The sequence below is a fragment of the Crinia signifera genome, chromosome 5 (assembly GCF_055691185.1).
Source record: "Crinia signifera chromosome 5, ASM5569118v1, whole genome shotgun sequence".
Classification (NCBI taxonomy): Eukaryota; Metazoa; Chordata; class Amphibia; order Anura; family Myobatrachidae; genus Crinia; species Crinia signifera.
Window position 1 is genome coordinate 68,346,973 of NC_139221.1, and position 27,932 is coordinate 68,374,904.

Genomic DNA, 27,932 nt, shown 5'->3' on the forward strand with positions numbered 1-27,932 from the left:
GCATCTACAGGATATTGGGAAAGCTGATTCAAATAATTAGTGGACATTTATTTGTATGATTTAGATGTCATTTCCATATGGATTGTTGCATGAGAAATGATATTCAGATATATATGTGAAAGTGTTTTTTTTATTTATTTTTATTATCGTTACTGTTATTGTTGTTATCATTATTATTATTCTCTTTTGTATATCTGAACGCATTACCAGATTGTTAAGAGATATTGAAAAAGATTTGTGTATACAGGATATGGGACTAGAGTCCCATTATAATTAATGCCCATCAGGAGATATTAGTCAAACTGGAATCCTGTCTGTAGATTCTTTCTGCTGAACTTTCCTGATGGGTATGGGTCATTGGGTCGACATCCATTGGGTCAACCACTGAAGGTGGACACCTGAAATAGGTTGAAAGGGCTGGAAGGTTGACACAGGCATTAGGTTGACAATGGCAAGGTCGACAGTCAAATGTGAACATGAGTTTTTCCCATTTTTGTCCTGAATGTCAACATGGACACCACCAAAGTATAACGCAGCCCATCACTGCACTTACCATGCTTTGGGCAAACTATAATATTCTCCCACTACACCGTAGTGGATGGTAGGGCTTGAAATACCACATGTCGGCACATGCTGGCTCAAAATAAAAGGGAAAAACTCAAGACGACCTTTTGAGTGTTGTCCTTACCATTGTCAACCTAATGCTTGTGTCGAGCTTCGAACCCTGTGGACCTTAGCCATGTCGACCTATTTCAGGTGTCGACCTAAGCCCTGTGGACCTTCAGTGGGTGACCCCATGCTTGTCAACCTAAACAGGGTCTAACTTAAGACTGCATCCCATCCTGATAGTATTACTGCAAGTGCAACTGATTCACTGAACTGTGTCAAGACTTACATTGTACTGTCAATACTACAGGCAGGGCCGGCACTACCACTGGGCAGCTTTAGGCAGCTGCCTAGAGCATTGGTCACTGGAAGGCGCAATTTGTTCAACCCAAATAGGTCCAATTTTTGCAGTTTCTACCCGCCTGTCACCAGCAGCAGCCACCCGCCAGACCTTCAGCCGTCATCAGCAGCAGCAGCAACCGTCCGCCTGCCCGACCTCACACCCATTAATGACACAAAACAGGATTAACAGGGGGTGCCGCTGCCCCCGATTGGATCTCCGAGGACAGCTGTCACAGGCAACTGCACTGCGGAGCCTGATTTCTTCAGTAGTGTGTAGCTGCAGCCTGCGCCTCGAAGGGAAGAAGGAGGACAGCCCTCACTTGACTGCCCAATCGCTTGATGGATTGAGGTTAGAAGAGTTGCTGGAGGATTGGGGAGCACATTCTCTTTATAGCTTATGGGAGTAGAGAGGGGTGGGGGAGGGGAACGAGAGAAAGATGTCCTGGCTGGAGAGGAGCAGGAGAAGGGGATTTCTATAAGTATGGATGCAGTGTCTAATTGTATGGATGTATGAAGTGGCAGTGTCTGAATGTATGTATATACTGCATGTATGAGGGCAGTTGACAGACGTTTTGCCTATGGTGTCAAGAAGACTTGCACCGGCCCTGACTACAGGACAGAACTCACTTTTGTAATACTATACATTAATAATCACACATTTGGATGTTTTTTGGGGTAGTATCAGTGGCGGCTCCTGCCTTTAGACTTAAGGGGGGCTGCAATTTCCTGGGTACTGCTCATTGCAAACAGTCATTAATTATTTGCAGGTTAATAGTTTGATTTACGCTGTACAAGTGTTTGTGTGCAATTACTGTAAATGAATGATGTACTCATATGCACATAAACACAGGTACAGAGCAAAATACACACTTTTAATAACTTTAATATTAATTAAAGTACACAAAATTATACTCTTAATAAAGATCTACACATAAATATTATTAAAATAAAATAAACTTCCGTGCACCTCTCTGGTGCAATGCATACCTTCCTTCAGCTGCATCACACTGACTCACTGAAGTCTGGGCATACTCACTGCAGAGGATTTGCTTCTGCTGGGCTGCACACACCGCAGCCCATAGAAGCACTGTAGCTCTGGAGATTTGCACAGAATGGCTTCCTGCTGGAAAGCTATTGCTGTCATTGCTCCATGTACTTACAGCCCAAGAAGGGGAGGAGGTTACAGCTCTGTGGCTCTGTGTATGATGAGCAGTAGCAGCTTCCAATAGTAGGAATCTACTACATGCTGAACTCCTACCCGCAGGGTTGAGCTGTTGCTGTGTCTGCACTGCTGCTTCATGGAGCCTGGTGAGATGAGGTTACCAGCAGGTCAGAGACACAGCCCGCAGGGGGAAGCACCGGTGCTGTCTGTCTGTGTCTCTGGTGTTGGTATTTTGACTGGAGGGGCTGCAGCCCTATAGCAGGAGCCTCCTCTGGGTAGTATATAACTAACCATTATAAATGTACAGTAAGAGTGCAGTGGCCTTTGCACAGTAACTAGAGTATTACACTTACAAAACAGCAATTCCATATAAGCAGCAATTATAACGGGACTCCATAGCTTTAAAATTCAAGGTTCCGTCTCTTACACCCCTTCACTTTTAGAACTGTTTCTAAATGCATCTACCATAAGTGCATCTATTGATTTCCCTCAAGTGAGCTCTGTGATATGTGAGACAGTTTAAATTGTTCTGTAAGATGCTGTTGCAGTGAATATAGATGAATTGCTTTAACAGAGTAACAATACATGTATCATTTTTATATATAAAAGTTACTGAAATACTAGTAATACTAATACTTTTTTATTATTGCCCTCAATTCAATTCCTTGCCCACCCTACAGTATAAGAAAAAAGTTCAAAACAAGAAAAGTAATTGATTTACTAACACTTATAAATTTACTTCCAACAGGTTTTGTCATCCAATAATGACATAATGAAATCTCCTATTGAACCCTTAACATGGTAGTAGTACATTTTAAATTCAAAAGAAAAAGTAGTTTTGTGGGCTTTTAGGTTGTCCATTGGGAGCATGCAGAAGCATACCACCCAACTTTCCCGCTTCTTCTGCGGGAACATCCCTTTTTTTTGATGGGGGGGGGGGGGGGTTTGGCAGTTGGGAGTCCCCCTGTCACAGCGTCTATTCATGACCCCACAGTGGCGAATACTAGTCCCCTGTGAGTACGGGCCATTCCCCCTTCCCGTTAACCACGCCCCTCAACATTTTCATACCTGCTCAATGTTGGGAGGTATGCAGAAGTAGGAGAACAGTGCTTGCAAGATGCTGAACCCTGAAAACTAGGACTATAAAGTATGCAACCTGTGGGAACCTGATCTTCCTTATGATGTTTGGGGGGAACTATCTAAGAAGGTATTGTAGATGCTGCTCCCTGTCATACAGTTTTACAGATGCAGCAACAGTGGATAGCAGCACAGTGGGTAGAGCACCTCTACAGACCGCTGCTTACCACGCTTACTTCATTGCTCCTGCTCTGAATAAGAGCAAATTCACATAAGTGCATTGATGGGCACTGGGAAGGCCATGAAGGAGTGTCTATGGTAAATGATGTATAAGTGTGCATAATGCAGTAGATTAATTCTTATTAAATATAGTATAGACCAGACAAAATGCTAACATACTGCTAACATACTGTATAGATCTGCGATTTTATTAAAAGTTGGCCAAAATCCTCACACAAACCAAAATTATAGTAATTGTTAAAAGAAAGCATACCAATAGCAGCACTTGTCTGTTGTTGTATTTAAATAAATCATGTGTGTGATATTTCAAGAGGTTTATAATTCATCTATGTCTTTCATAGGATGCCAGTGATAAATGAGGCCTTAGAATTTCCTTAAGAGCGTCCACCTCTCTCGAAAAAGTGACAGCTTCAGACATGATTGGCATTAATGTGTAGTTTATGACAGAAACATAATGTGATGTTTGCGAAGCGTAATCACAGCATGTGTTATTGTACCACTTACGGAGTGTAGCTTTTATACCTTGTGTAAGTAGTCATTATTTTCAAACTAAACCATGTCTGAACACTTTACTGTTCCTTGGCATTTGTAAACAAAAACCTTAAGATCAAGTAATGCTACAATTTTATATCTATGTTGTTTACATTCAAGGTCTTATTCAGAGGTTGACACAATTTGAGACTTTTATGAGAAAATGTGCACTTTAATGTGAGCCTGCATGTACTCGCTCATTGCCAAGTGTTGGTTGGACTTCCGATTCTATACAATTAGCAGGTCGGGACATGGCTTGCCTAACTGCAAAGCCTTGCCCTAGGAGTCAAGAGTTGCAGTCGGAATGTAGATGCAGTAAGCTGGTGAGCAAATGCGGCCAAAGGGCCTAATTCAGACTTGACCACTAATGTAAGAATTTATCGGTGGACTGAGAGGAGAAAGAGGAGAAAGCCATCTTCTAGACAAAAAGTGTAACCACCCTTTGTAAAATTGAGAATTCCGAATGAATCGCTAATAGGTCTCCACTTGCAGATCCCAAACCATCAAAAGGATTTTACTTACTGTAAAGATGTGAGAAGATCTGAGGCTTCCACTAATCTGTGAATGAGACAGTGGTCATCGAGGATATCTCTGACCCTCCTCAAAACCACCTGACCAAGTCTACTTTTTTACTGACACATCCAGAAAATGGCAGGTTACAACCCCTAAATGCGGGCTTCCTGTCACTCAAACTGTGAGAGGATTACGTTTATGAGCCATACGCTTTTTCTACCGCTTATTACCCTTGCACATGTGTGATGCAAAGGGTATGCATGCGCAGTCATTCGCTAATTGCTAATCAGAATCTAATTGAATCAGACCCCAAAGTACAGTATGAGTGTGGCGTGGACATATTAATGTGAATTGCAAATAAATTTGCTGCCAAAAGACAAAGTTAGTTACATCTGTCTGGAGGGACCTGTATTGCAGGTAGTATCGACCTTGGTGCTAGCTGTGAACTGGTAATAATGACAGATGCATGGCTACATCAGATTGGACACACTAGAGCAGGCATGTCCAACCTGCGGCCCTCCAGCTGTTGTGAAACTACACATCCCAGCATGCCTTGCCATAGTTTTAGCATGCCCTAATATCAAAACTGTGGCAAGGCCTTCTGGGATGTGTAGTTTCACAACAGCTGGAGGGCCGCAGGTTGGACATGCCTGCACTAGAGTAAAACACTCCAGTTAATGCAAATAAAAGCTGTGTTCTAAAAGCCATATTACTCTGCCAGGGGAGAATCTACAGAGCCCATGTCCAGCCTCCGTGCAGGACCCCCTTTCTCTCAATGGGGCAGATGTTTTAAGCCTTAACAAGAGATAAATGCAAGGGTGATAATGAGAGATAAACGTCCAGCCAATCAGCTCCTTGCTGACTTTTTTCAAACACATCCTGTAACATGGCAGTTAGCAGGTGATTGGCTGGACGTTTATCTCTCTTTATCACCCATGCGTTTATCTCTTGTTAAGGCTTAATACATCTTCCCCATTGTCTTTTCTGCATTAGACTCTAGTACTTGCTGATGTGCCGGTCTCTAAGAAAATGGCACGGGTGATTTCTGTAGTGCGCATGTGCACTTCAGCATTCCCATCCATTATCAGATGCTAAACCATGTAACTATGTATTAATATAAACAGGGGCAATACCAGAACAAGAGACAAACAGCTTTGAATTACCTTTTGGGATTTGCTGTCTTTTCCTGATGATTCATATATACACCAGACAATATACCTGATGATTGTTTTCATCCCATGTTATGTACTGTACTGTGCATATAAATGTAAGCCCTCCACCAAAAGTTCTATGTTTAAAAATCAGTGTTCTCCTCTGGTATTATTTACTCTCAGGTACCCATGGGCTGACTTGTATATTGTAGAAGTTGTACACTGTAATCTTTTGCCTGCTTTATGACTGCTAAATGAATGTCACTGTTGTAAATCATAAGATTTTTCTGCTGAGGTTAACATTATGCTCTTGCTAGTTTATTGCTTAACAATATGCTAATTTAAATTTAATGACTCCTTTATATTTATGCTAGATAGTTGTGTGGCCTCTTTTGTTATTAATGTCTGTAGGATTCTAAGTAATTCATCCAGGTGTTCCTGCTTTAAGCTTTTTATCAAGGGACTCAATGTTAATTAATACACAACATATGGTCGTTTTGTAACCTTCCTTTATTGTGGGATAAAACACCTTCCACTCTTCAGTATGAAACCAATTATTTTAGGATCTAGCGAGAATACATTGTGAATTCTCTATAAATCCAATTTTTCGGTATCAAGTTACAGGGAAATAATCGCCTTATGATATGTTGCATGAGAAGAAACACAAATAAGTACTGTAATATAATATTGCACTTGATATATTCACCAAAGTTCTTTGCAAAGCACACTGGAGGCAGCTTCTGAAGCCAAAAAATAATAATAATAGGATGTACAGTATTGCACAAAATCAACTTAAATCCTGCTCTCCGCTTCGTTTTGCAGAAGTGCATCAACATTTCTGACAAGATGCATAAGATTGTAGATGTAGGAGTAAATTTACTATAGCTTCTAAAATGCAATAGAGAAATGATGCAATAGAGAAATGATAGAAAGCTTCTGTATAAGGGCCGCAACTAAGAAAATATTTCAGATCTACAGATGTGTTCAGATATAGTGTTGCTGTGATGTGTACTCATCGTGGCATGTATAGCGGAGGACAGCGGGAGCATGTGTATGCATGCACCTGCTATCCATTAACTCTGATTGGGGGGGGGGTGGGGGGACTGGTGCATTTAGCACAGCATGTGTACACATTGAAATAGAAAGGTGCATACCACAGCATCAATACATTTAGACACATCTGTAAGTAGGGATCTACAATGTGACCTACTAAGTAAAAGCCTATGGCCGCAACTGGAAAATAAGATGTGCCACACCTAAAAAGGCACTATCCTGCACCAAATCCGATTAGGGATGTTCTCATGTAAAGCATAGATGTCAGGGGTAACGTCTGGTCCCGTCCGGATTCAGTTCCAAAAGTGTCCCCTCTGATGGTAATGTTGAACTCCTTCTCGTGCAGTCCCCGCTCCAGCCCGATCACCAACGCGTTTCAATCGCTACTGCGATCTTTTTCAAGGTGAAACCGGACGGGACCAGACGTTACCCCTGACATCTATGCTTTACATGAGAACATCCCTAATCGGATTTCTCATGCACCTCTGATATTCCATATAAACCGGATGAGATACCCTGGGGAGGAAAAAAGAATAAGGATTCCAAAGATACATGCTGATCTAAAGCCTGTCTGTCCGGTTAACCCCTGATTGACTGACACGGAGAAGAGGAACGGTACCTCCCTATAAGGGATGCACAATTCTTTATTTCCTCTTCACACCAGTGGCGCCTATAGCGGGTTTGTCCCAACTCTTTTTCTTTTCTGTACCATTTGAAAACAGGTGGGAGGACACCTGAAGGGACCACCCACTTGGGCTGCCTATTTGCGAATTGAAAGGGACTCATACACCTTCTATTTCCACTTCGTATTGCTTCCCACCTGCCACCCATCAAATAGTGCTACCAGCTCCCAGCAGCGGGGTCTAACCAGCGGCATCCAGGCAGAGGGCTGGGAGCTTGTGGCACTATTTGCCGGGCGGGAAGCGATGCTGAATTTGAAAAGACCAGGTGATTGGCTGAATTCTCAGCGCTTCCTTCCCGCCAAATAGCGCTACAAGTTTACAGCCACTGCTGCCCGGACCCTGCTATAATCTCTCAGCCCCAGCTGCCTGCATGTAGGTGAGGGAGGGGGGAGATAGTGGCCCAGTGAATTATTTTGCCATGGGGCCCTGGCTAATGTTAAGACGGCCCTGACTTGCAAGGGGTTCAGAAATTATGAAATTAAGTTTCTAGGATTCTAGGATTAGTGTCAGAATGTGGAAACCATTAGACTCTTCTCAGGGACCTGTGATTAATTTAAATACACAGTTTGTTACTCAGATTTTTTTTTTTTTTTTGCAGTGATTTAAAGGTGACAAATTTAGGTAATGAAGGCTAGGTTGCAGAAGATAAAATGCCTGACTGTGATTGTCGCTGGCTTTTGCAATATTCCACAATAGGCCTTTTATTGCAAAAAGTCAGTAAATGACAGTCCTCGTGTGACCTCACTCTCATGATTAATTTAAGATATAAATCATGTCAAACCAAGCAGATTTTAGGAGAAGTTTAATTTAATGAATGTAGTAGAAGTTTGGACTTTGATGCGACATTTCCCCTTTTGCACAGTGCGTCTGTTCAAATTTTTTTCACCTCTACGCCCACCTTGACAAAAGTCTAATTTTTAGAGGCTTCTCTTGACAGAAGAATGAAGGTGTGCACATTATTGCGTAGGGCAGATTATTCAGGCATGAAAAACCAGATGCATGAGACTAGCTGAAAGTTTGGCCAGGTTTACCTGAAAGCAAATCTTTTTTAATTAGTATGATTCAAGAAATCTAATGGAATGAAGTATATAAAAACACTGAAGCCAAATAAATATATTTAAAGAGTCGTGTCAATAATACCTCTTTCACACCGCACTTGTTAAACTGTATATTGCCGTTTTTTCCATTGTAAAACATTTAAGGGTGCAGTGGGAAAGCACCAGAGTTGATTTACCGGTTAAAGATAATCGGTATTTCAAAACGTTTAAAAAGCAGAGTCCTACACGTTTCAGAGCCGTTTTTTTATGCAGTGAGAATGGCTCTGAAACGGTATTTAGTAAAAACAACAGACTACAGACCTGTTACAGGCTGTCTGCCTTGAAACGTGTTCAGGGGATTAAACAGGTTGACTGATGTGAATGGTATTTAAACGGTATTTAAAACAGTAACCTACTGCAATGTGAAGACTCAGACCCGTTTTAAATACCGTTTCAAAATACCGTTTTTTAAAACGTTTAGGCAGTGTGAAAGTGGTATTAGAAGCACTTAACTTTTTCCATACTAGTCTTACGGTTATGCGTCTAGGGAGAATCTGGAATCTTAGGTGTGAATTTATTTCACTTGTGTTTGACTGAAATCAAGGACAGGTGATATCGATAAGAAATGGGTGCTTTTTTTAACCCTTTGAGTGCCAACGTTGCTGTATTTGATATATTTAGATCAGCCCTATTCAATACAAACTTTTGGCCAGCTTTCTTAGATGTAAATTTACTAAAGTTTTAGAAGCAAGAGATGTTGACCGTAGCAACGAATATAGTACTTACTACTTATCTTTTATCTAGCACCTTTTTGAGGATATTATCTTGAATCTGATTGGTTGCTATGGGCAACATCTCTCACTTCTAAAAACTCACACTTAAGTGAATTTACCCCCTACTCTGCAAGAGTCCATCATGAATGCAGCTGCAAGGCTAATCTTCCTAGCCAGACATCTGCAAAGCTACTCTGTCAGTCACTTCATTGGTTACCTGTATTCTACCATGTTTAATTCAAAATTATTTTACTTACACACAAAGCCATAAACCAAACTACACCAACAGACTGTACATCTCTTCAACTATCTCAAAATATCTTCCAATCTGACCTCTACATTCAGGGCCGGCGCCACCACTAGGCAGCCTTGCGGCCACTGGAGGGCGGAAGTTGGAGCAGCTGTAGCACAGTAGCTGGGCCACCGCACGCCCGGAACCCCCCTCCTCCATGGACCGGGTGAGTGCTGGGGCACCCTTCCCCCCGGCTGGGGCGCTCCGGTGCCTTGCACCGGCCCTATCTACATTTCTCACAAGATCTATGTCTCTCATCAACACTCATAACTCGTTCCCATTCCCAATTGCAGGATTTTTTTCGAGCTGCGCCAACTCTGTGGAATGTCTTCCAAGCACAATAAGACTCTCCTCGAGTCTCCAAACCTCCAAGCGTTCTCTGAAAACTCACCTCTTCAGGCAAGCTTATCAAATTCCAGAACCAGACACTTAACCTTCATATACCATTCCTATCTAATCACATACCCACTGTACAATACACACATATCCACTCTCTTTTTCACAGTTTCCACTCTCCTGACCCATGGCGAAACTGCTGGGTCACCATATCATACAGCACACCAGGAACCATTGCATTCTGGTGGAATTAATGCAATTAAGAATATATATCCTTGTGTATCAATGCCTATTTCCCTATAGATTGTAAGCTTGCGAGCCCTCCTACCTTTTGACTGTCTGTAAATACCCAGTTTGTTGTATCACTGTCTCCTATTGTAAAGTGCAACGGAATATGCTGCGCTATATAAGAAACTGTTAATAAATAAATAAAAATAAAGGGAGTGCTTATACCCAAGACAAAATCACTATTCTAGGTAAATTGTTGCTGGTACAGTACTCAGAAGAAAGGTACAGGTACTCTATGCACTGTTTCTGGAGCTAGTTCTAAAGATAAAAGAGAATACAAAAAAAAAAAGAAGCTGCCAAGATTACATTCCATCGACCACCATTGTCAAAAAAGTACTGTGTGTAATAACAGCCAATGAAAACCAAGCAGAATTGTGCCCGGTACCAGGGGGGGGAAATATACCTTTAAAGTGCAAACCTAAACTAATTCATAACAAAGTTTATCCAGGTAGTTATATGATATATTAAATAATAACAATAAAATGATTGTATATGTAATTAAGTCAAATGTGCCAGATTGTTATTAATGCAGTTAGTACTCTGCGCTAATGGATGCAGATTTCCGTTTGAGCATATATCATAGAGGCCATGTGCCTTAATGACATATAGGGCCCCATCATAATTTTGCTATATGTTTCAAACATTTTAGTTCCAGTATGTTCCTGGAAAGATTATGCAAACTTCTTTTTCTAAAAGCATTCCAGCGGAACATGTATTTTTTAGAACACCTTTAATTAAATTTCCTTCTGTAATCGTTTTAATATACTACATCACACATCCTCCGGATTCTTTCAAAATAAGACTTACTCAAGCATGACAATGCGGAATGCCGGGGGTTTTATTGTACCGTGACTCAGCAACAGGAAGTAAATCCAATTTTATTTTTATTTTTTTAATCAGCTATGAGTATGTATACCATGAACTATAAACATTTGCATAAATGGTTAATTATTCTCTAAACAATGTTATAACTTCATTATATGGAGCAGTGTAGTGTGTTCAATCATTTAGGCAACGTTCATGAAGATACAGTCATTTTGTATTGTTACCTGCATAAATCTGTTCCTGTTATATGCTGTGATAATCTGGAATGAAGAAGTGGAATCAATCTCAGATCACACCACCGTTTTTCCCATCGGAGGCCAGGTGATGCGGGCCATGAAGAACATGATAATGTATCCTACAAGATAAATGTAAAAAAAGGATTTATTTTGCTACTGTATATGGATAATCTTAACTTGTTTATTGAGATGTTACATTAGATCAGATTGTGGGGAAATTATCTTGGTAGCAAACTAATAGTGTGTGTAAAGCATAAGTGGCCTTATAATGGATCCTCTGGGCTGCATCCTAAATAATGCAGCATAATATACATGGGAAACAACTTCAGATTTTATTCTCTCCTGTTATAAAAATCAAACAAATCTGTTGTTGAGATTTCAAATGTCTGATTAAAGGGAGTATGTTATGCAAAGGGAAGAAGCACCAGGAATACAATTAGTCATAATATCCATCATCATAGGAGCTCAAAGTCACCACTTGAAGGAACTAAAGGTGCCCACATACGCACCGATCCCGGCGGTGCGATGCTATGCGATGGGGTGCGCGCTCCCGCGGCACCTCATCGCACAGAACAAAAAGTATGTGCTGCACATACTTTTTGTACAAGCTTTTTCTAGCATAGCATCGCATTGCATGCACATCGTATGCACAAGGCATACGATGCGATGCTATGTGTGCTAGTTAAGCCCACAACGCATGCCGGGATCGGTGCGTGTGTGGGCACCTTAAGAGCCATGGTTGAGGAGCTGTTACTGTATTTCTGCATTATAGACCTTGAATCTGAAATGATTCCACCTTATCCAAAATGACAACAGGGAGGTAAGTCAATCGAAGCTCATTGGCAACATTTCAAATTTGGCACTGCTGGAAAGCTAAACACTGCTTGCTGTATTATTCAAGACATCTAATTGCACCAGCTTATATCAGCTGGGGCAGAAATGGAGTGTTCTGTCTGTCAGCAGAGACAGAATAAGCAACAAGTCCTTTAGAAGAGGCAACAATGTTAATACTAAAGATGTCTTATATGATACCTTAGATGAAGAGATCTTCCCTTGGTGGGCCAAATCAGCCCTGCCTAGGCCATCATTGACAGTTTTGGGCACTTGGCCTTTGGTGGGGATAGTCACTAGGCTTCCTTCCTTCTCTGCTGTACTGCCACAGTACAGCAGTGTAGGCTACAGACCTTTTTCCCACATGTTGTTTACTTGGTGATGGGGCTAGGCAATCACCAAGTCCTCACAAGTTACACATAGACCACATTTGAGGCACCAGGTTAATGCATTTATTGTACATGTATGTGGCCTTGTGGCACCAATGAATCTCTAGTAGAAAGATCACTGTATGCACTAGGCCAATACCAACTATGAGCCACCAATGCAGAGCTGTGAAGAAAGTTTTAGACCTTGACAGCAGAAGCCCAGGTGAAATGTGGAAGATGGGAGCAATCGATCACTGGAACTCCTTGGTATTTAAATGAGATAATGGGATTTTCCACATACCAGACATATATTGTATAATACAAGTATTTGTTTCTGTGGGGTATACCCAGAGAGTAAAATATACTGTAGTAAATACAGCAAAAAAAAAGAAGGAACCAGAAGGAAAAGGAGACAACTCTCTGGTCATGTCCTCTCTCATGTGACTCTGCCTACAGTAAAATGTAACTTTAAAATAAAATTAGCATTAAAACAAAACAACAGGAAAATATGACAAAAATACTAAACTTTCAAAATGTGCAATTTCATACATTTCATTTCATTTAGGTGCTAAACTTCCATCTTCTTCTTGTGACTCACCATCTCAGACCTGGTGGGATTTATATTTATTTACTGAGAAAGGAGTTGTATTAAATATGGGATGTTGCTATCGGCATCCTATCAGATTCTATCTAATATCTTCTAGAAGGCGCTAAATAAATACTAAGTAGATTCTGAGTGGTTGCTATGGGCAACATCCCATCTTCAAAAGAACTCCCATGTTAGTAGATATACCTTTCCAAGTCATCATCCCATCCACTTCCAACCTAGTTTGTCAGGTTCTTGCTTTGAGTTGTTCTATTGTAATGTCAGGTCACAGACACTGTGCATGTTAAGGGTGACATTTAATAGAATGCAATTTTTTCACACTTTCCAATTCACCCATTATCGCACTTTTTAAAATCGCATTTTTTTGCAGTGAATTCGCATATTTAATGAAGTGCGTATTCTGGGGAAAAAAAGTGCGATTAAGTGCGATAATGTGCGAATTTTAGGCATGAAAATGTGCAAATTTGAAGTAATGTGCGAATCTGTGTTTATAAAAAAAATAAAAAAAACGGCCTCCTGAGCATAACCAGCCCCGGGCTCATTGAGCCGGACCTGGTTCCAAAAATACAGGGGGACAAAAAGCATAGGGGTACCCCGTATTTCTGAAACCAGCCCCGAACTCTTGGACTGGTCCTGGTTCAATCAATACGGGGGACAAAAAATCTGTGGGTCCCCCGTATTTTGAAACCAGCACCAGGCTCCAACAGCCCGCGGTGTCATGCCACCGCCGGGGGACACTTTTTATATAAGGTCCCCCGACAGAAACATGAGCACTGTGGCTTTTCAGCCTTGGACGGGGTACCTGGAGGAGTGGGGACCCCCCCCCCCCCCGATAAAGGGGTCCCCCACCCCCAGGCTTCACCCATCCAGGGCTGAAGCCCGGGGCTGTCACCGGTGTCCGCGGCCAGTGGACGCCGGCCTGATAGGGTTAAATCTCACATACCTAACATTGCTTTATGCTGGAGAACTGCAAGTGCCAGCAGACCTCCCCCGCATACTGGGACTTGGAGAACCACAAGTCTCAGCATGCGGGGCATTAATGGGCCCACTGGGACTTGTAGTCCACCTGTAAAAAGAATGTTAAAATAAAACACACACACAGAAAATTATAACTTTATCTCACACACACACACACCACACTTTTACACCAATATACTTACCAATCCATGATCCAGCGCTGGTCTGTGTCCTGCAGAGCCAGCTCACCCTGCACTGACAGCAAAGGTGAGCCGGCTTTCTCCTGCGCTGCTAACATCTTCTGTAGTGCTGTCCCAGCGCTACAGAGACTGATGGCGTCTTGGGCTTATGTGTCTCCATGGAGATGCATCGGCCAATCACGCAGGAACAGCACTATAGAAGCTGTTAGCAGCACAGGAGTAAGCCGGCTCCCCTTTGCTGTCAGTGCAGGGTGAGCTGTCTCTGCAGGACACAGACCAGCGCTGGATCCTGGATCGGTAAGTATATTGGTGTAAAAATGAGTGTGAAATAAAGTTGTACTTTTCTTTGTGTGTGATTTATTTTAACATTCTTTTTACATGTGGACTACAAGTCCCAGCGGGCCCATTAATGCCCCACATGCTGGGACTTGTGGTTCTCCAAGTCCCAGCATATGATGGAGGTCTGCTGCCACTTGTAGTTCTCCTGCATAAAGCAATGTTAGGTATGTGAGATTTAACCCTATCAGGCCGGGGCCCACTGGCCACGGACGCCGGTGACAGCCCCGGGCTTCAGCCCTGGATGGGTGAAGCCTGGGGGGGGGGGGTCCCCACTCCTCCAGGTACCCCGCCCAAGGCTGACCAGTCACGGTGCTTTCGGCCAGGGGACCTTATATAAAAAGTGTCCCCCGGCTGTGGCATGACACCACCGGCTGTTGGAGCCCGGTGCTGGTTTCAAAATACGGGGGACCCCCAGATTTTTTTGTCCCCCGTATTTTTGGAACCAGGACCGGTTCAAGAGTCCGGGGCTGGTTTCAGAAATACGGGGGACCCCTATGCTTTTTGTCCCCCATATTTTTGGAACCAGGTCTGGCTCAATGAGCCCGGGGCTGGTTATGCTCAGGAGGGGGAACCTCACGCCATTTACAAAAAAAAAAACACATTTTTTTACACAGGACCATGCACAGATCTCAGTGATCTGTGCAGGGTTCTGGCCAATTCGCATATCATAACCTGGTCTACAGTACATGTTTGGCAATTTTTAGACACATTTTCCCGAATTTGCATCTCATTAAATATGTGAAATGTATACTTTTCAATGGGAAAACATCTGGATGCGTGTTCCGGCGCAACTAAAAATCGCACTTTCATAATGTGCCATTTCGCGGCAAAATCTGTGTTTTTTGCCTTTTTTTGCATCTCATTAAATATGCGAATTCGGGAAAAAGTGTGATTTCGTCCGTTTTTGGCAAAAAAATTCACAAAAATCACATTTTTGCATCTCATTAAATGTCACCTATGTCTGTTTCCACTGTTATCTGTATATTTGCTGTGAAGCTCTGTAGAAATTGTGTGTGCCTTAAAAATAATAATGATGATAATAATAATAATAATAATAATAATAATAATAATAATAATAATAATAATAATAATCATAAAAGGGGACCAGATCATGTTTACAATTAGCATCTTTGCATTCAAACCTTGGCAGGTCAGTATGGTATTTCTGTCCTGTTCGACAGCATGTTGGTCAACAGTCATTAGGTCGACACCATTATGCTGAAAGGTCAACATGGGTCTAGGTTTACATAGGACAAGGTCGACAGGTCATTAGGTCGAAACAAGCAAAGGGTCGACATGGGGTTTTTCAATGATTTTTGAGTGCCGACAAGCTGTATTTTATGTCCTACCATCCACTAGGGCATGGTGGGAGAATAAAAGAGTGTACCGTGCGTAGCGAGGCACCGCGCCCGAAGCAAGGTGAGTGCAGCGAGACATGCGAGGGGACGCGGTGCTATGTTTCGGTATCCATGTCGACATTTGGGTAAAAAAAACAGGGAAAAACCCCATGTTGAACTTTTGGACTGTCGACCTTGCCCATGTCGACCTAATGCTTGTGTCGACTTAATGACCTGTCGACCTTGCCCCACGTCGACCTAGACGCATGTTGACCTTTCAGCATGTCAACCTAGTGGTGTCGATCTAATGACTGTCGACCAACATGCTGTAGACCTAATGATCCACACCCTCGCCATCACACTTGGTGACCATGATGGAAAAGCTTCCCTTTTAAGAACACCTGAGTCTGCCACCATAACCAAAATAAACTCATACAAGTATGTATGCTATCATATTTATGGTATTTGCACACCCCTCTGTTTTGCCTTAAGAATGCATGGTTTCTGTTTGCCATTGGGAGACTCAAGAGTGTTTGGTTCTCTTCACAGGACACAGCAGAGGACAAGGACTTGTATATAAAACTGGGTCATGTAATAACACAACATATTGTAAAGTAACGGATTGCTGTCAGATTGTAAACACAACATTTTTGCAATCAATGTTTAATCAAGAGCTATTTATGTTGGGAATAATGTGTGTCCAGGTGCTGATATTGCAGTTATATAGACACACACCAGTGCATGACTCAACTATGAACTAATGCAGTGGAGTGTGTGTTTCAAATGCATAACGGAACAGGATACTGACTCAGAATTATTGCTTGTAATAATCAAGTTTTTCATAGGAGCTAAGAAGTGACACTTTAAAGACAAGACGGCCTCTTCATAAACTCAGTAGATAGCTTGGTGGCCATCTTGGGATAGTCCATGAAGCCTCCCAGGAAGACTGGAACTTGTTTGAGGCACACTAGACTTTTCTTGCCTTTACATATTTTATGAGCACATTTTAAGATCCTAAGTGGTAAAAGTAACTTGTCTACAAGCTGTTAAGCGTTTACATTGCTGTATTCCATTTTTTATAAACTGTTTATATATATATGTATTTCAAGATTTAAAAATTCCTTTTAAATAGTTCTGCATAAAACAAAACATGTTTTATGAAAGAAAAATTGAAATTCCAAATGTACAATAAGCACCTTCATCATTGTCATTAGTAAAGTAATTGGACGATTATTCAGAAAATGGCTGTGAACAGTCAACAGAGCTACTGTAGTTTAATTTAGCATTGCCTAAATATCTCTGCAACAACTGAAAATAGTTGACTTAATGTTCGAACTTAAACCCTATAAGGAAACATAAACAGCATTTATAGTAGCTATAGTAAATGGCATTGCTGAATAAAATTACAGTTTGTTCAACATGTGATCTAATGAAGATGTCTTGGGATGCCTTTGTGTCTTTTCTTTGCTCTCAATAATGATGCAATTTGGTGCAATGTCTTACTGAATTATTCATATTCTCTTGGCAGTGGTTTTTGTGTCTCACATAATTAGATCAATGCAAAAATAAACCAGAGCTTAAAAGCTCTATAAACTCTTAACTTAGAATCATGGGAGTTGTAGTTTAGAGCAGATGGCATGTGACAAACCGCTCAGTATAAAAATATTCAAAATTCCTCTTGGCTGCTTATATTATGGAAAAGCTTTAAACAGTTTACAAATCCAAAACATGCATAATGCAGAAAATTTAATTATTTAAGTTTTAATTTAACATCCAAGTAATAAAAGTGTTCAGCTAAAATTACAATTGAATATAACATCCTTCACTTACGCACCATAAGACACACTTTTTCTCCCCAAAAAAGTGGGGGGCAAAGTATGTGCGTCTTATGGTGCAAATACTGCAAAAAGCGCAGGGTCCTAGATACTGCTGCTGCACTGTCTTCTCAGGAGCTGCAGCAGAACCCACTCCCCCCTCCCCTGGTACTTGTATGCCCTCTGCCCGCTCCCCCCTCCCCTGGTACTTGTTCCTATCTGCCGCAGGGACCCCGCCGATGATTTCCCATTCACCAAACGGACCCACAGCACACTGCATCCCTGCTGCCCGGACCTCGGTGAGCTGACAAGTACCAGGGAAGGGGGGAGTGGGCAGCGGGCATACAAGTACCAGGAGAGGGTGGGAGTGGGCAGCGGGCATACAAGTACTAGGGGACGGGGGAAGCCGGCAGTGGGCATGCAAGTACAAGGGGAGGGGGGAGTGGGCATACAAGTACAAGGGAAGGGGGAGCGGGCATACAATATTAAATATTTTATTACACTATTTGGTTCAGAATATTTTTTTCCTGTTTTCCTCCTCTAAAACTAGGTGCGTCTTATGTTCAGGTGCGTCTTACAGAACAAAAAATATGGTAACTACTCCAAATAGTGTAATAAAATCTTTTTGAATGATATGATGAGAATTATAACATGTTACAATAATTTGCAGAGACAGTGAAAGATATATTGTAGTTGTGGTTGTTCATGTTTTACTAGTTACAATATGAAGATATTAATAAAGGGATGACCCCATGTACTGTAAGTCAAGAGAAGTGAAAAGGCAGACTTGGAGAATTACTTAGAAGTGTTATTGCTAGCCGGGCCCTCATTGTAGAGATTCCCTATCTAGCAGACCCCGTTGGCCCATACTGTACATTGCATCATTCCCCACTTGCCAGCTGTCTAGGGAAAGGTGAGGTTCTTGCAGTGCAGCTGCATGTTTATGTACTCCATTTTTTTCCTTGAACTCTGTTCACAGACTCATGACATTTTGGAGCATTTCCCTGATTAGAGGGACAGTGACAGTTCTAAAATGGTACATGACAACCAAAAAGTGCACACCACATGGAAAGTCCAGGAACATGTAAAGGACAGTGGCGTAGCTACATATGTGGTGTTTATTGTCATTTAGTAAAAAATGACATCCAATGGTGGGGGGTGGGGGTGGTGAGGGATGGGAGCCCTCTATAGGAGGGGTGTGGGGGGCTGGTGGTGGCTGCAAGAGCCAGAGTCCAGAGTCTCACAGGAAAAAGTAAAAGTCACACAAGCACACTCCGTTTCACCTCCTGCGGTGAACACAGTCTGTGTGCTGGGTGGAGATGGATGCTGTGGAGATATTAGTGCACAGAGAAATCGTTTGGCTGTAGATGGTAGGTCACAGTCTTATCATAGGGTCATGATAAGTGTCCAGGTGTCGCTCAGGTTAAAGAGCGTCCTCTCTGCTGGCCAAGCGGTGCACCTAACACTTACCTGATACCGCTGATGTCCTCAATCCTTCCGTCCCTCGCCGCTTCGCTGCTGAGTGGACTGTATCCTGCTGGTGTCTGCACAGCCGTGCAGATCACCAGTGAGTAACCGCGTCGCTTCAACAGAGACAGAAGCACTTCCGGGTCCCGCTGGCTTGCGTTCGCCGGGTGTTCCTGATCTCTGGAGTAACTCGGGCTGCACTCCCAGAGGGGAGGAGGCTTGTTGTAGATGGCTGTGTATGAGGTGCTGTCCTACGCGTTTCAACCCTGCTGGGGTCTTTTTCAAGGATAAGTAAGCTGCTTTGCTGAAGTGTTTTTATGAGGGTTTGTTTGTGGGATACGCCCCTTGGAGGCGGGCGTCCATTGGGTGTTGTTGCTGTCCATCTGATGACAAGTGCTGATGAGCAGAGTTCATTGGTGCATATGATGAGAAGTGCTGATTTTAAAGAAACATTGGCACATTTTGCAAGACGACACAGATTTAAAAACACTCATTCAAGATCAACCCAAGGTAGTTTTCAGAAAAGCCCCTGACCTTAAACAAAAACTGACGAAAAATCATATCAAACCCTCAAACTCCTTCCAGAGCACCCTGACCAACAGCTTAGGTTTTTTTCACTGTGGTAGATGCGCAGGGTGCAAATGTATGTCAGACATGAGCACTAAGGCCAACACCACCTGGCATTCAACCACTGTGAATAAAACATTTAAATACAAGGAACATCTGACATGCAACTCAACTGGAGTAATATATCTTATAAAATGCCCCTGCAACATAGAGTACATAGGCAGAACAACTAGATCTCTGGGCACCAGAATGTACGAACATGTTAGAAACATAAAAAGGGGATATGAACAACACAGTGTGTCCTCACACTTCAAAGACAGACACAACTGTGACCCCAAAGGACTGAAATTTACAGCTATTGAGGCCCCCAAAAGAAATTGGAGGGGAGGGGACTTCACGGCTACCCTGAATAAAAGAGAGATGTTCTGGATCTACCAACTCAATACTCTCAAACCCAATGGCTTAAACATAGACTTCAACCTAGGTGCAATATCCAAATAAATGCCACTCCAGATTCAAAAAAAAAAAAATGACATATGGTGACCAGCATTTGAGATGATTGGCTCCTCCCGGTACATACACAAGCAAAGGTAAAGACAGTAAACATGATTATACTCAAGTGAACAAAAACACCTATAATTTCCCCACCAGCCCCCATGTTCACTTTCAAGCAGTACCCCCATTTCCAGCCCATTCCGCCATCAACACACACATAATGTCGACACACACCATGTCGACCACTTCCTGAACTTGCGATTCCATGTAGAGCCACTAGACTGCCACACATCATGCAGCATCTGACTCTCAGCGTACTAACATGGGCACAAGGTCTACATAATATATGTTGACCTTTTCCATAAGCCAGCACACCTGAAAGCACTTAATGAATCTGATTGTATACAGATTACTGGTGCATCCACACACCTGATGCTCTGCAGTCATATGCACCAATGAACTCCGCTCATCAGCACTTCTCATCATATGCACCAATGAACTCTGCTCATCAGCACTTGTCATCAGATGGACAGCAACAACACCCAATGGACGCCCGCCTCCAAGGGGCGTATCCCACAAACAAACCCTCATAAAAACACTTCAGCAAAGCAGCAGGAGGTGAAACGGAGTGTGCTTGTGTGACTTTTACTTTTTCCTGTGAGACTCTGGACTCTGGCTCTTGCAGCCACCACCAGCCCCCCACACCCCTCCTATAGAGGGCTCCCATCCCTCACCACCCCCACCCCCCACCATTGGATGTAATTTTTTACTAAATGACAATAAACACCTTTGCTTTCATTATACTGGCACACTGTTGTTATTTATAACCCTGCTTTACACACAAGCTGTACCACACTAGATATCATCTCTGTTATCAAGTTATAGCCTGAGCGCTAGTCACCTTCTTGTTATTTAACTTACCCTGGGTTTGGACAAACCAGACTTAGCAGCCGGCAACCGAGGTAGAGCGCCCACTCTCACTCTCCTGTTCAGTAGCTACATATGTGGCAGACCCCGCGGCGGCTTGGGGGAGCGGGATCTGTGGTGGGCGCTGCTGGCTGAACTGACAGGTGACCCATGCAGCAGTGAGCGCTGTGCTGGTCTCGCCCTGTACATATCTAATGAGTGGGTCCCGCTCATTAGATATGCACGGAGCAGGACCAGCTCAGCGCTGACTGCTGCCTGGGTCGCCTGTCAGCTCAGCCAGCGGTGCCCGTAGTCCATCACCTCGCCACTTCTTGTGGGGGGCGCTAGAATTTTTTTGGGCAGGGGGATAAAAATTTCTAGCTACGCCACTGGTAAAGGACATTGATTGCACTGCTCCAATTTCCTCTGCAATGTTAAAAAGTTTGAGTAAATTAAAGGGTACTGAATATCATTATGCAGTCTTTCTAGTCTGCTTGTCATAGGTATGATGGATGCTTTTGGACGTGGAGGCCTTATCTAGGCAGTTATGGCTGCTGTGATATTGGGTGCCAGATGACAACCTGACAGTCGGGATCCCGACGGTCAGTATACTGACATTGGAATATAGACTGTTCAAATGCCTGACAGTCCGGATCCCAATGGACAAGGGTTATTCTACCTCATGGGGATCCATGACCCCCATAAAGGGAGAGTAGAACCTGTGGTGAGTGCAGCAAGGCACCGAGCCTGCAAGGGAATTCTTTGAGCTCAACCCCCAGTCAGAGTACCGGTGGTCAGGATTCCGATGTCAGTGTACTGACCATAGGAATTCTAACTGTCAGGCTGTCATACCACAGCACTGTTATTGATTAGGGGACACTTAAAGCACATCATACCCTCTGTGTAAAGATCAAGGATGTTAGGCATTGTGAATAAAAATCAAGCCTGCTGGAAACAATATTCTCATTCTTACTGTAGAATTAAACAAAGCCGTGTGTGGTTGTGTATAGAATATGTATCTACTACAATGTAGGGGAATGTTCTTATTATTTTTACATCATTCTGTAGAATTAAACCAAGCTGTGTGTGGTTGTGTATATAATATTTATCTACTACTGTACAATGTAGGGGAATGCTCCAATTTTCTTTCATCATGAAATAATGTCCACTGCTATTCCTTTTTGCATAACTTGATCTAAGGGATTCTGACTTGTTACAACATAGTCTGTTTTTCAATTACTTTGCTAGTCTATTTCTCTATTTACCTGATATAGGGGGTGATTTATTAATGCTATTATTTTGATAAACTGAAATTAAATAACAGGTTTAACTGAGATTGAATAACAGATTACTTAAACACTTAAACAAAAAAGTTGTACAGGTTGAGTATCCATTATTCGGATATCTGTTATCCAAATTATTCCAAAAAACATAGTTTACAGAATGTAGGATTTTTTTGCTAAAAAAAGCACTACTGGATACCTGTAACTGGCACTACTGGGGAAATGATATGTAACAGGCACTACTGGGGACATGATATGTAACTGGCACTACTGGGGACATAATATGTAACTTGCACTACTGGGGACATCTGTAACTGGTGGCACTACTGGGGACATGATATGTAACTGGCACTACTGGGGACATGATATGTAACTGGCACTACTGGGGACATGATATGTAACTGGCACTATTGGGGGCATGTTATGTAACTGGCACTATTGGGGGCATGATATGTAACTGGCACTACTGAGGACATTTGTAACTGGCACAAAATATGTGCAAAAAACATATACAGATGGAGCCCCTCTCTTTCAGTCTCCCCGCTGGCAAGCGCTGGCGGAGAGGGGCTCCATCAGAATAGAACGCGCGTGCATTTTACGCGTATGCATGTCCCAGTCACTCGAGAGCTGGGTGGCGGGACCCTACCTGTCTCTGCTTCAGGAAGATGAGCAGGGTTAGGGGGGGGTCAGGCGGCGGTGGGGACCATCGATAGCTGTGGGGGAGGCGGCGGACGGTGGCGGGGAGCTCCATTGCAATGGGGCGCAAGCTTCTCATGCACGCACGCCCCCTGGCGATGCTGGCAGCTGGCGGGGGCTGGTGATAGAATCGCTCCATCTGTATTTGTGTGTATTTCATGTGTTTGATAAATCCATTTTGTGTTCATACATGGGTCCTGTCTTTAAAATACCTCCTTGAAATCTAAAAATATTCCAACATGCGGAATACTCCGTTAAGCATTTTGGATAAGGGGGTACTCAAACTGTATCACATAAATTGGGTATTTCTATTAGTAATATTCTGATTACTAATGGCTGTGATCTACAATATCTAGATATTAATATAATCAATATTCCTTATTATTATTCTTAAAAAATTATTGTACCCATCCCCTTTTTAATGTGCCATTATTAACGGAATGACAGAAAGATTTATCTGTATGGAAAATTCTCCATTTGGTAGGAAACACTTTTAGCCTTAGGTGTCCTGAAGCATTTTGGAACAAGTGATCCTCATGCTGCAGGGTGTACTAGTAGGCAAGCACTCTCACCCAATCTCTGTAACATCCACATCAGTTATTTCCCTTTACCTTGCTTCGCTGCACATGATTGTCAACAGCATACAAAGAGATGTCATTTCTGCTCAAAACCAGTTATACAAAAGTATTCTGGTTTAAAAGCTTGCATAATAAGCAGGCATCACACTGATGACACCTTTACAGTTTATTCTAGGTGCTTAGAAATCCAATAGAACTGAAAGTATTAGTATTTTTTTTTCTTGATCTAGAAAATTCAAAAACAGCGAGTGTGGTTAAACAAACACCCAGCGGGGCACAGGTTTATGATGTTTTAGTGTCGAATGTGACTGCATGCCACACTAAATGTGGTTGTTCTATGTGATGATATATATCAGGAGTGCCCAACAAGCGGATCCTTGACTGTGAAGTGAAACTCAGAGGTGTCAAGATAACAATATGAAGTATAACAGATGCAAACAGTAGAGCCCCAAGTAAGCATTCACCCGACGTCGGGATCCCGACTGTCAAAACACCAACAGCCGAGTTCCCGATGGCCGTCGGCTATTTTCCCTCGTGGGGTCCACGACCCCCATAGAGGGAGAATAGATGGCTCGCTTAGCAAGCCACCGTGCCCACAAGGGGCATTGTTGCGCTCGCCATGCTGTCTGGGTCCGGCCAGTCGGGATCCCGACATCAGGATAATGACTGTCGGGATCCCGACTGTTGGACCCCTGTACCACACCTCTTAGTAAGTAGATGCAGGGTGTGGCATTACAGAGCAAGATCTAGATCCCATTTGGCTCTAGGCAAGTTATCTGATTGTACCTCCCTTCCTCTTATGTGGCGCTGTGCGTGTCCTGACAAAGTCATGTAGTGGATGGGCATGATAATCTTTGGCATATACCCAGCAAGTGTAGGGAAAGAGAAAGTATGTCAAGGTAAATAGATGAATCAGAACAAGTCCAGAGTGTGTGAGTAATGGAAGCAGTCATGTGGTAGGCATGAGGTAGTGTGTGGAACACAGGGATAAGCAGAGAAGAGTAACTTGGGATCCTAAGTAAATAAGTGTAAAGTTGGATAAACACAACAATTCCGATAAAGTTAGCTATATTGGCAGCGCTGTGAGAGAACACACTGACCGATATCAATATTGGTCAGTGATGTTATCCACCCACCACTCCATACATGCAGTCACTGACGATATTGTAAGATTTAGCTGGGGAATATATGTGCGCTATATAAATAACTGTTAATAAATAACAAATGTGCAGATGACCTGTGGCCATGCATCATTAATTAAATTGAATGAACACACTGGATTTTATGCACACAATGGGGGAAATTTACTAAGATTTAAGAATACGGCCGATGCCGGGTGTGACTCCATACAACCTGCATCGGCCATATTCTCAGGAAAATACAATTCGTAAAAAGGGCAGATTTACTTATCTTGCGTATTTACGGATCCCTATTTTCCTGATGGCGTAGGCGGACGTATTTTTGTCCATTTGTATTATATTTGGCAGCCGTATAGATGGATGCCAAATACAAATATGGATCCCAGTCTGCTCGGATCAGAGCTGGTCCTGGTTTTAAAAACTCAGTGAACAAAAGTCATAGGGGTTCCTCGTCAATTTTAAAACTATCACCAGGCTCAAGAGCTGACCCTTGTCAAAAATTCCAGGGACAAAACGAATAGGGATCCCCCGTATTTTGAGAATCAGCACCGGGCCCAACCAGCCAGCATGGAAATGCCACAGCTAGGGGACACTTATTATATAAGTTCCCGCAGCCGAACCATTAACTCCCTGGGCAGGGACACAAATAAAGGGGTCCTCCCCTCCAAAATTAACACTGCCAAGCCGAAGCCCGGGGCGGTGAGCACTGGGCTGATTACAGTGTAAACAAAAGATCAAAACTATTGTACATTGTTGTGAAACTACAAGTTCCAACACAAGTCCCAGCATATGGGGCAATAATGGGCCCACTGGTGCTTGTAGTTCTATCACAATGTAATAGTTAAATAAAACACACACACGAAAAATAAAACTTTATTACACCCGGAGCCCATATATACTTATACACCACCCCCCTATGGATTTTCTACTGGAGAAGGGTACAGATTCTTCGGATCAAGGTAGGTAAGTATAAGTATGTATGAGCTCTGGGTATAAAAAAGGGTTTTTTTTTGTGTGTGTGTTTTGTTTAACTATTTACATTGTGTCCCCTGAATTTTGGGAACCAGAGCTGTGCTTTTAGCCTGGTGCTGGTTTTAAAAATTACAGGGAAGCCCTATGACTTTGGTTTCCTGAATTTTTAAAACAAGGACCAGCTGGTGATTGGAGGGTAGGGGGACAGCATGTCAGCTTTTTAAATTATTTATTTTTTATCTATATTTTTACACTGAAGCCTGCACAGGTCTCACGGCTCCTTGCAGGCTTCTGCCAAATATGGCTGGAATAAATTATTATTTTCGAGCCGTATTTATGGCTCCATTACCGGCCACATATTAAATAATGAATGGTGATTCCTAGTCATATTGTTTTGATGGCACATGCACCTGTCAAAAGAATACAAATGGCCGTATATTGGCCATAGTAAATTAAAAAATTACAAATTTATGGGAGTATATGACCAGAAATGGCTACAAAAAGGTGTATTCATAGCCATTTCTCCTTAGTAAATTTCCCCTAATATCTTTAATGATATTGATATCGCCCATATCATTAATGATACTGTACCGTATATCGCCCAGTGTGTATACATCTTTAGATTAGTCTGATAGAGATTGGGATCTCATGTGGTCCTATGCATGTTTTGAATGATCATACAGTAATGGTAGATTTCTCTTGCTTTGTGATCTATACAGCAACCATAAACTGGTATTTGAATACAAACAAACAAACAAACAAACAAACAAACAAACAAACAGTGGGGTCTCAAATAAAAAAAGTGTGCACACACCTATGATCTGGGCAAGCTATGTAGTTTTTGGTATTAATGTTTAATAGTAAAATTAACCTAGCATATGTTAGGTCATACCTGCCATGCTCCTACCACACTTGTCTTACTGTGTATTTTGCTTCTTTTCTACTGGTCTGTCCTGTCTCCATTTCTACATTGGAAGCCATTGGGGCAGTGGCATCACTAGGCGGGTGCGTGGGGTGCGGCCCACATTGGGTGTCACCACTCAGTGGGGTGACAACAAAATCAGCCGCACTCACACACCGCACCCACGCGCTGCGGCAACCCACCTCAGTACACGTTGTGCACCCTGAGCCTGCCCTGTCACTCAGTGTGCAGTGTGCACAGGAGACACGAAGCGCGGGCAGGCGTGAGCTGTGTATGTCACGGGACGTCTCTGCACATGACACCTACCGGGAGCAGAGGCAGGCACAGCGGCAGGAGAGTGGCCAGCCACCAGGGAGCCAGTACAGTAGGTTGACCATTTTGCAAAGGAGGAGCTACACCCTTGAAAGGGCTGGGCTGCAGGCGGGGGGCTAGGCCCAGGATTGGATGGGAAGCTCTGGCTGCCAGACACTGGGGGGACTTTGAGTTGCAGATTATTGCAGACTAAGCAGTCTGGCACTGCAGTAGCAAAAGCAGAGGATGTGTAGGTATGATTCCATGTCTCCTGCTCTACGGGCAGAGTTGCACGCACAGGACACTTCCCCTTCTGATAGGCCACGCCCCCAATTTTTCCCAGTGTGCCTCCGGTGTGCACAAGCCCCCCCTCTACAGCTTCCAGAAAGTTACTACACTGGGTGATACCAACCCTAGTGATACCACTGCATTGGGGCAAAAGCTCCTGGCTAATGTCTGAGCTGGGCAGGTCATTACCGATTACTGTATTATATTGATGTCATAATTCTTCTGTTTATATTGTTACAATTTAAAAGCCCATCAAAATAACGGCTCCTCCAATGTACTTTAGCTTTGAGCTGTGGCAGTTTTTACTTTCACTTTGAGCTGTGACAGTTTTTAGCCCACAAATTCTCCACCCCACCCACAGTTCCTATCCGCTACTACCTCCAATCTCACTCTCCATATTCAGCAAGTCTGAAACAGATCAGTGTCCATGCAAATATTTATTTAATTTTCATTGTTGCCATCTTTTAGCACACAAAAGAGTAATCTGGTCCGCCAAGTGGCCTCTAGTGTCACTGGCCGTACTTCACCTTACAGAGGAGTAAGACTTTTATATATATAGACTAGATGGCACGTGCAAAAATTTTGCAAAGAACTCTTGTGCCAAAAGTACATTTTTAATTACAATTTTAAAACAAACAATACAAGTGCAATTCTAAATTAACAATTTGTCAGAAGCATAGAACTTAATCTTTAAAATGGTGCCTCATTTATCGATTTTGTAGTATGAAGG

The 27,932-nt window shown here is 42.7% G+C and overlaps 1 protein-coding gene across 5 annotated transcripts in view; it reads right to left on the bottom strand.

Annotated features, from left to right (window-relative positions):
- The window catches only part of SNTG1 (syntrophin gamma 1), a 577,365-nt gene that overhangs the window by 66,958 nt on the left and 482,475 nt on the right, over nt 1-27,932 (bottom strand). For all 5 annotated transcript variants that reach the window (XM_083187410.1, XM_083187409.1, XM_083187408.1 and 2 more), the window contains one exon: nt 11,134-11,264. In XM_083187410.1, coding sequence (XP_083043536.1) covers nt 11,134-11,264 — 131 coding nt within the window. The remainder of the gene's footprint in view (nt 1-11,133; nt 11,265-27,932) is intronic.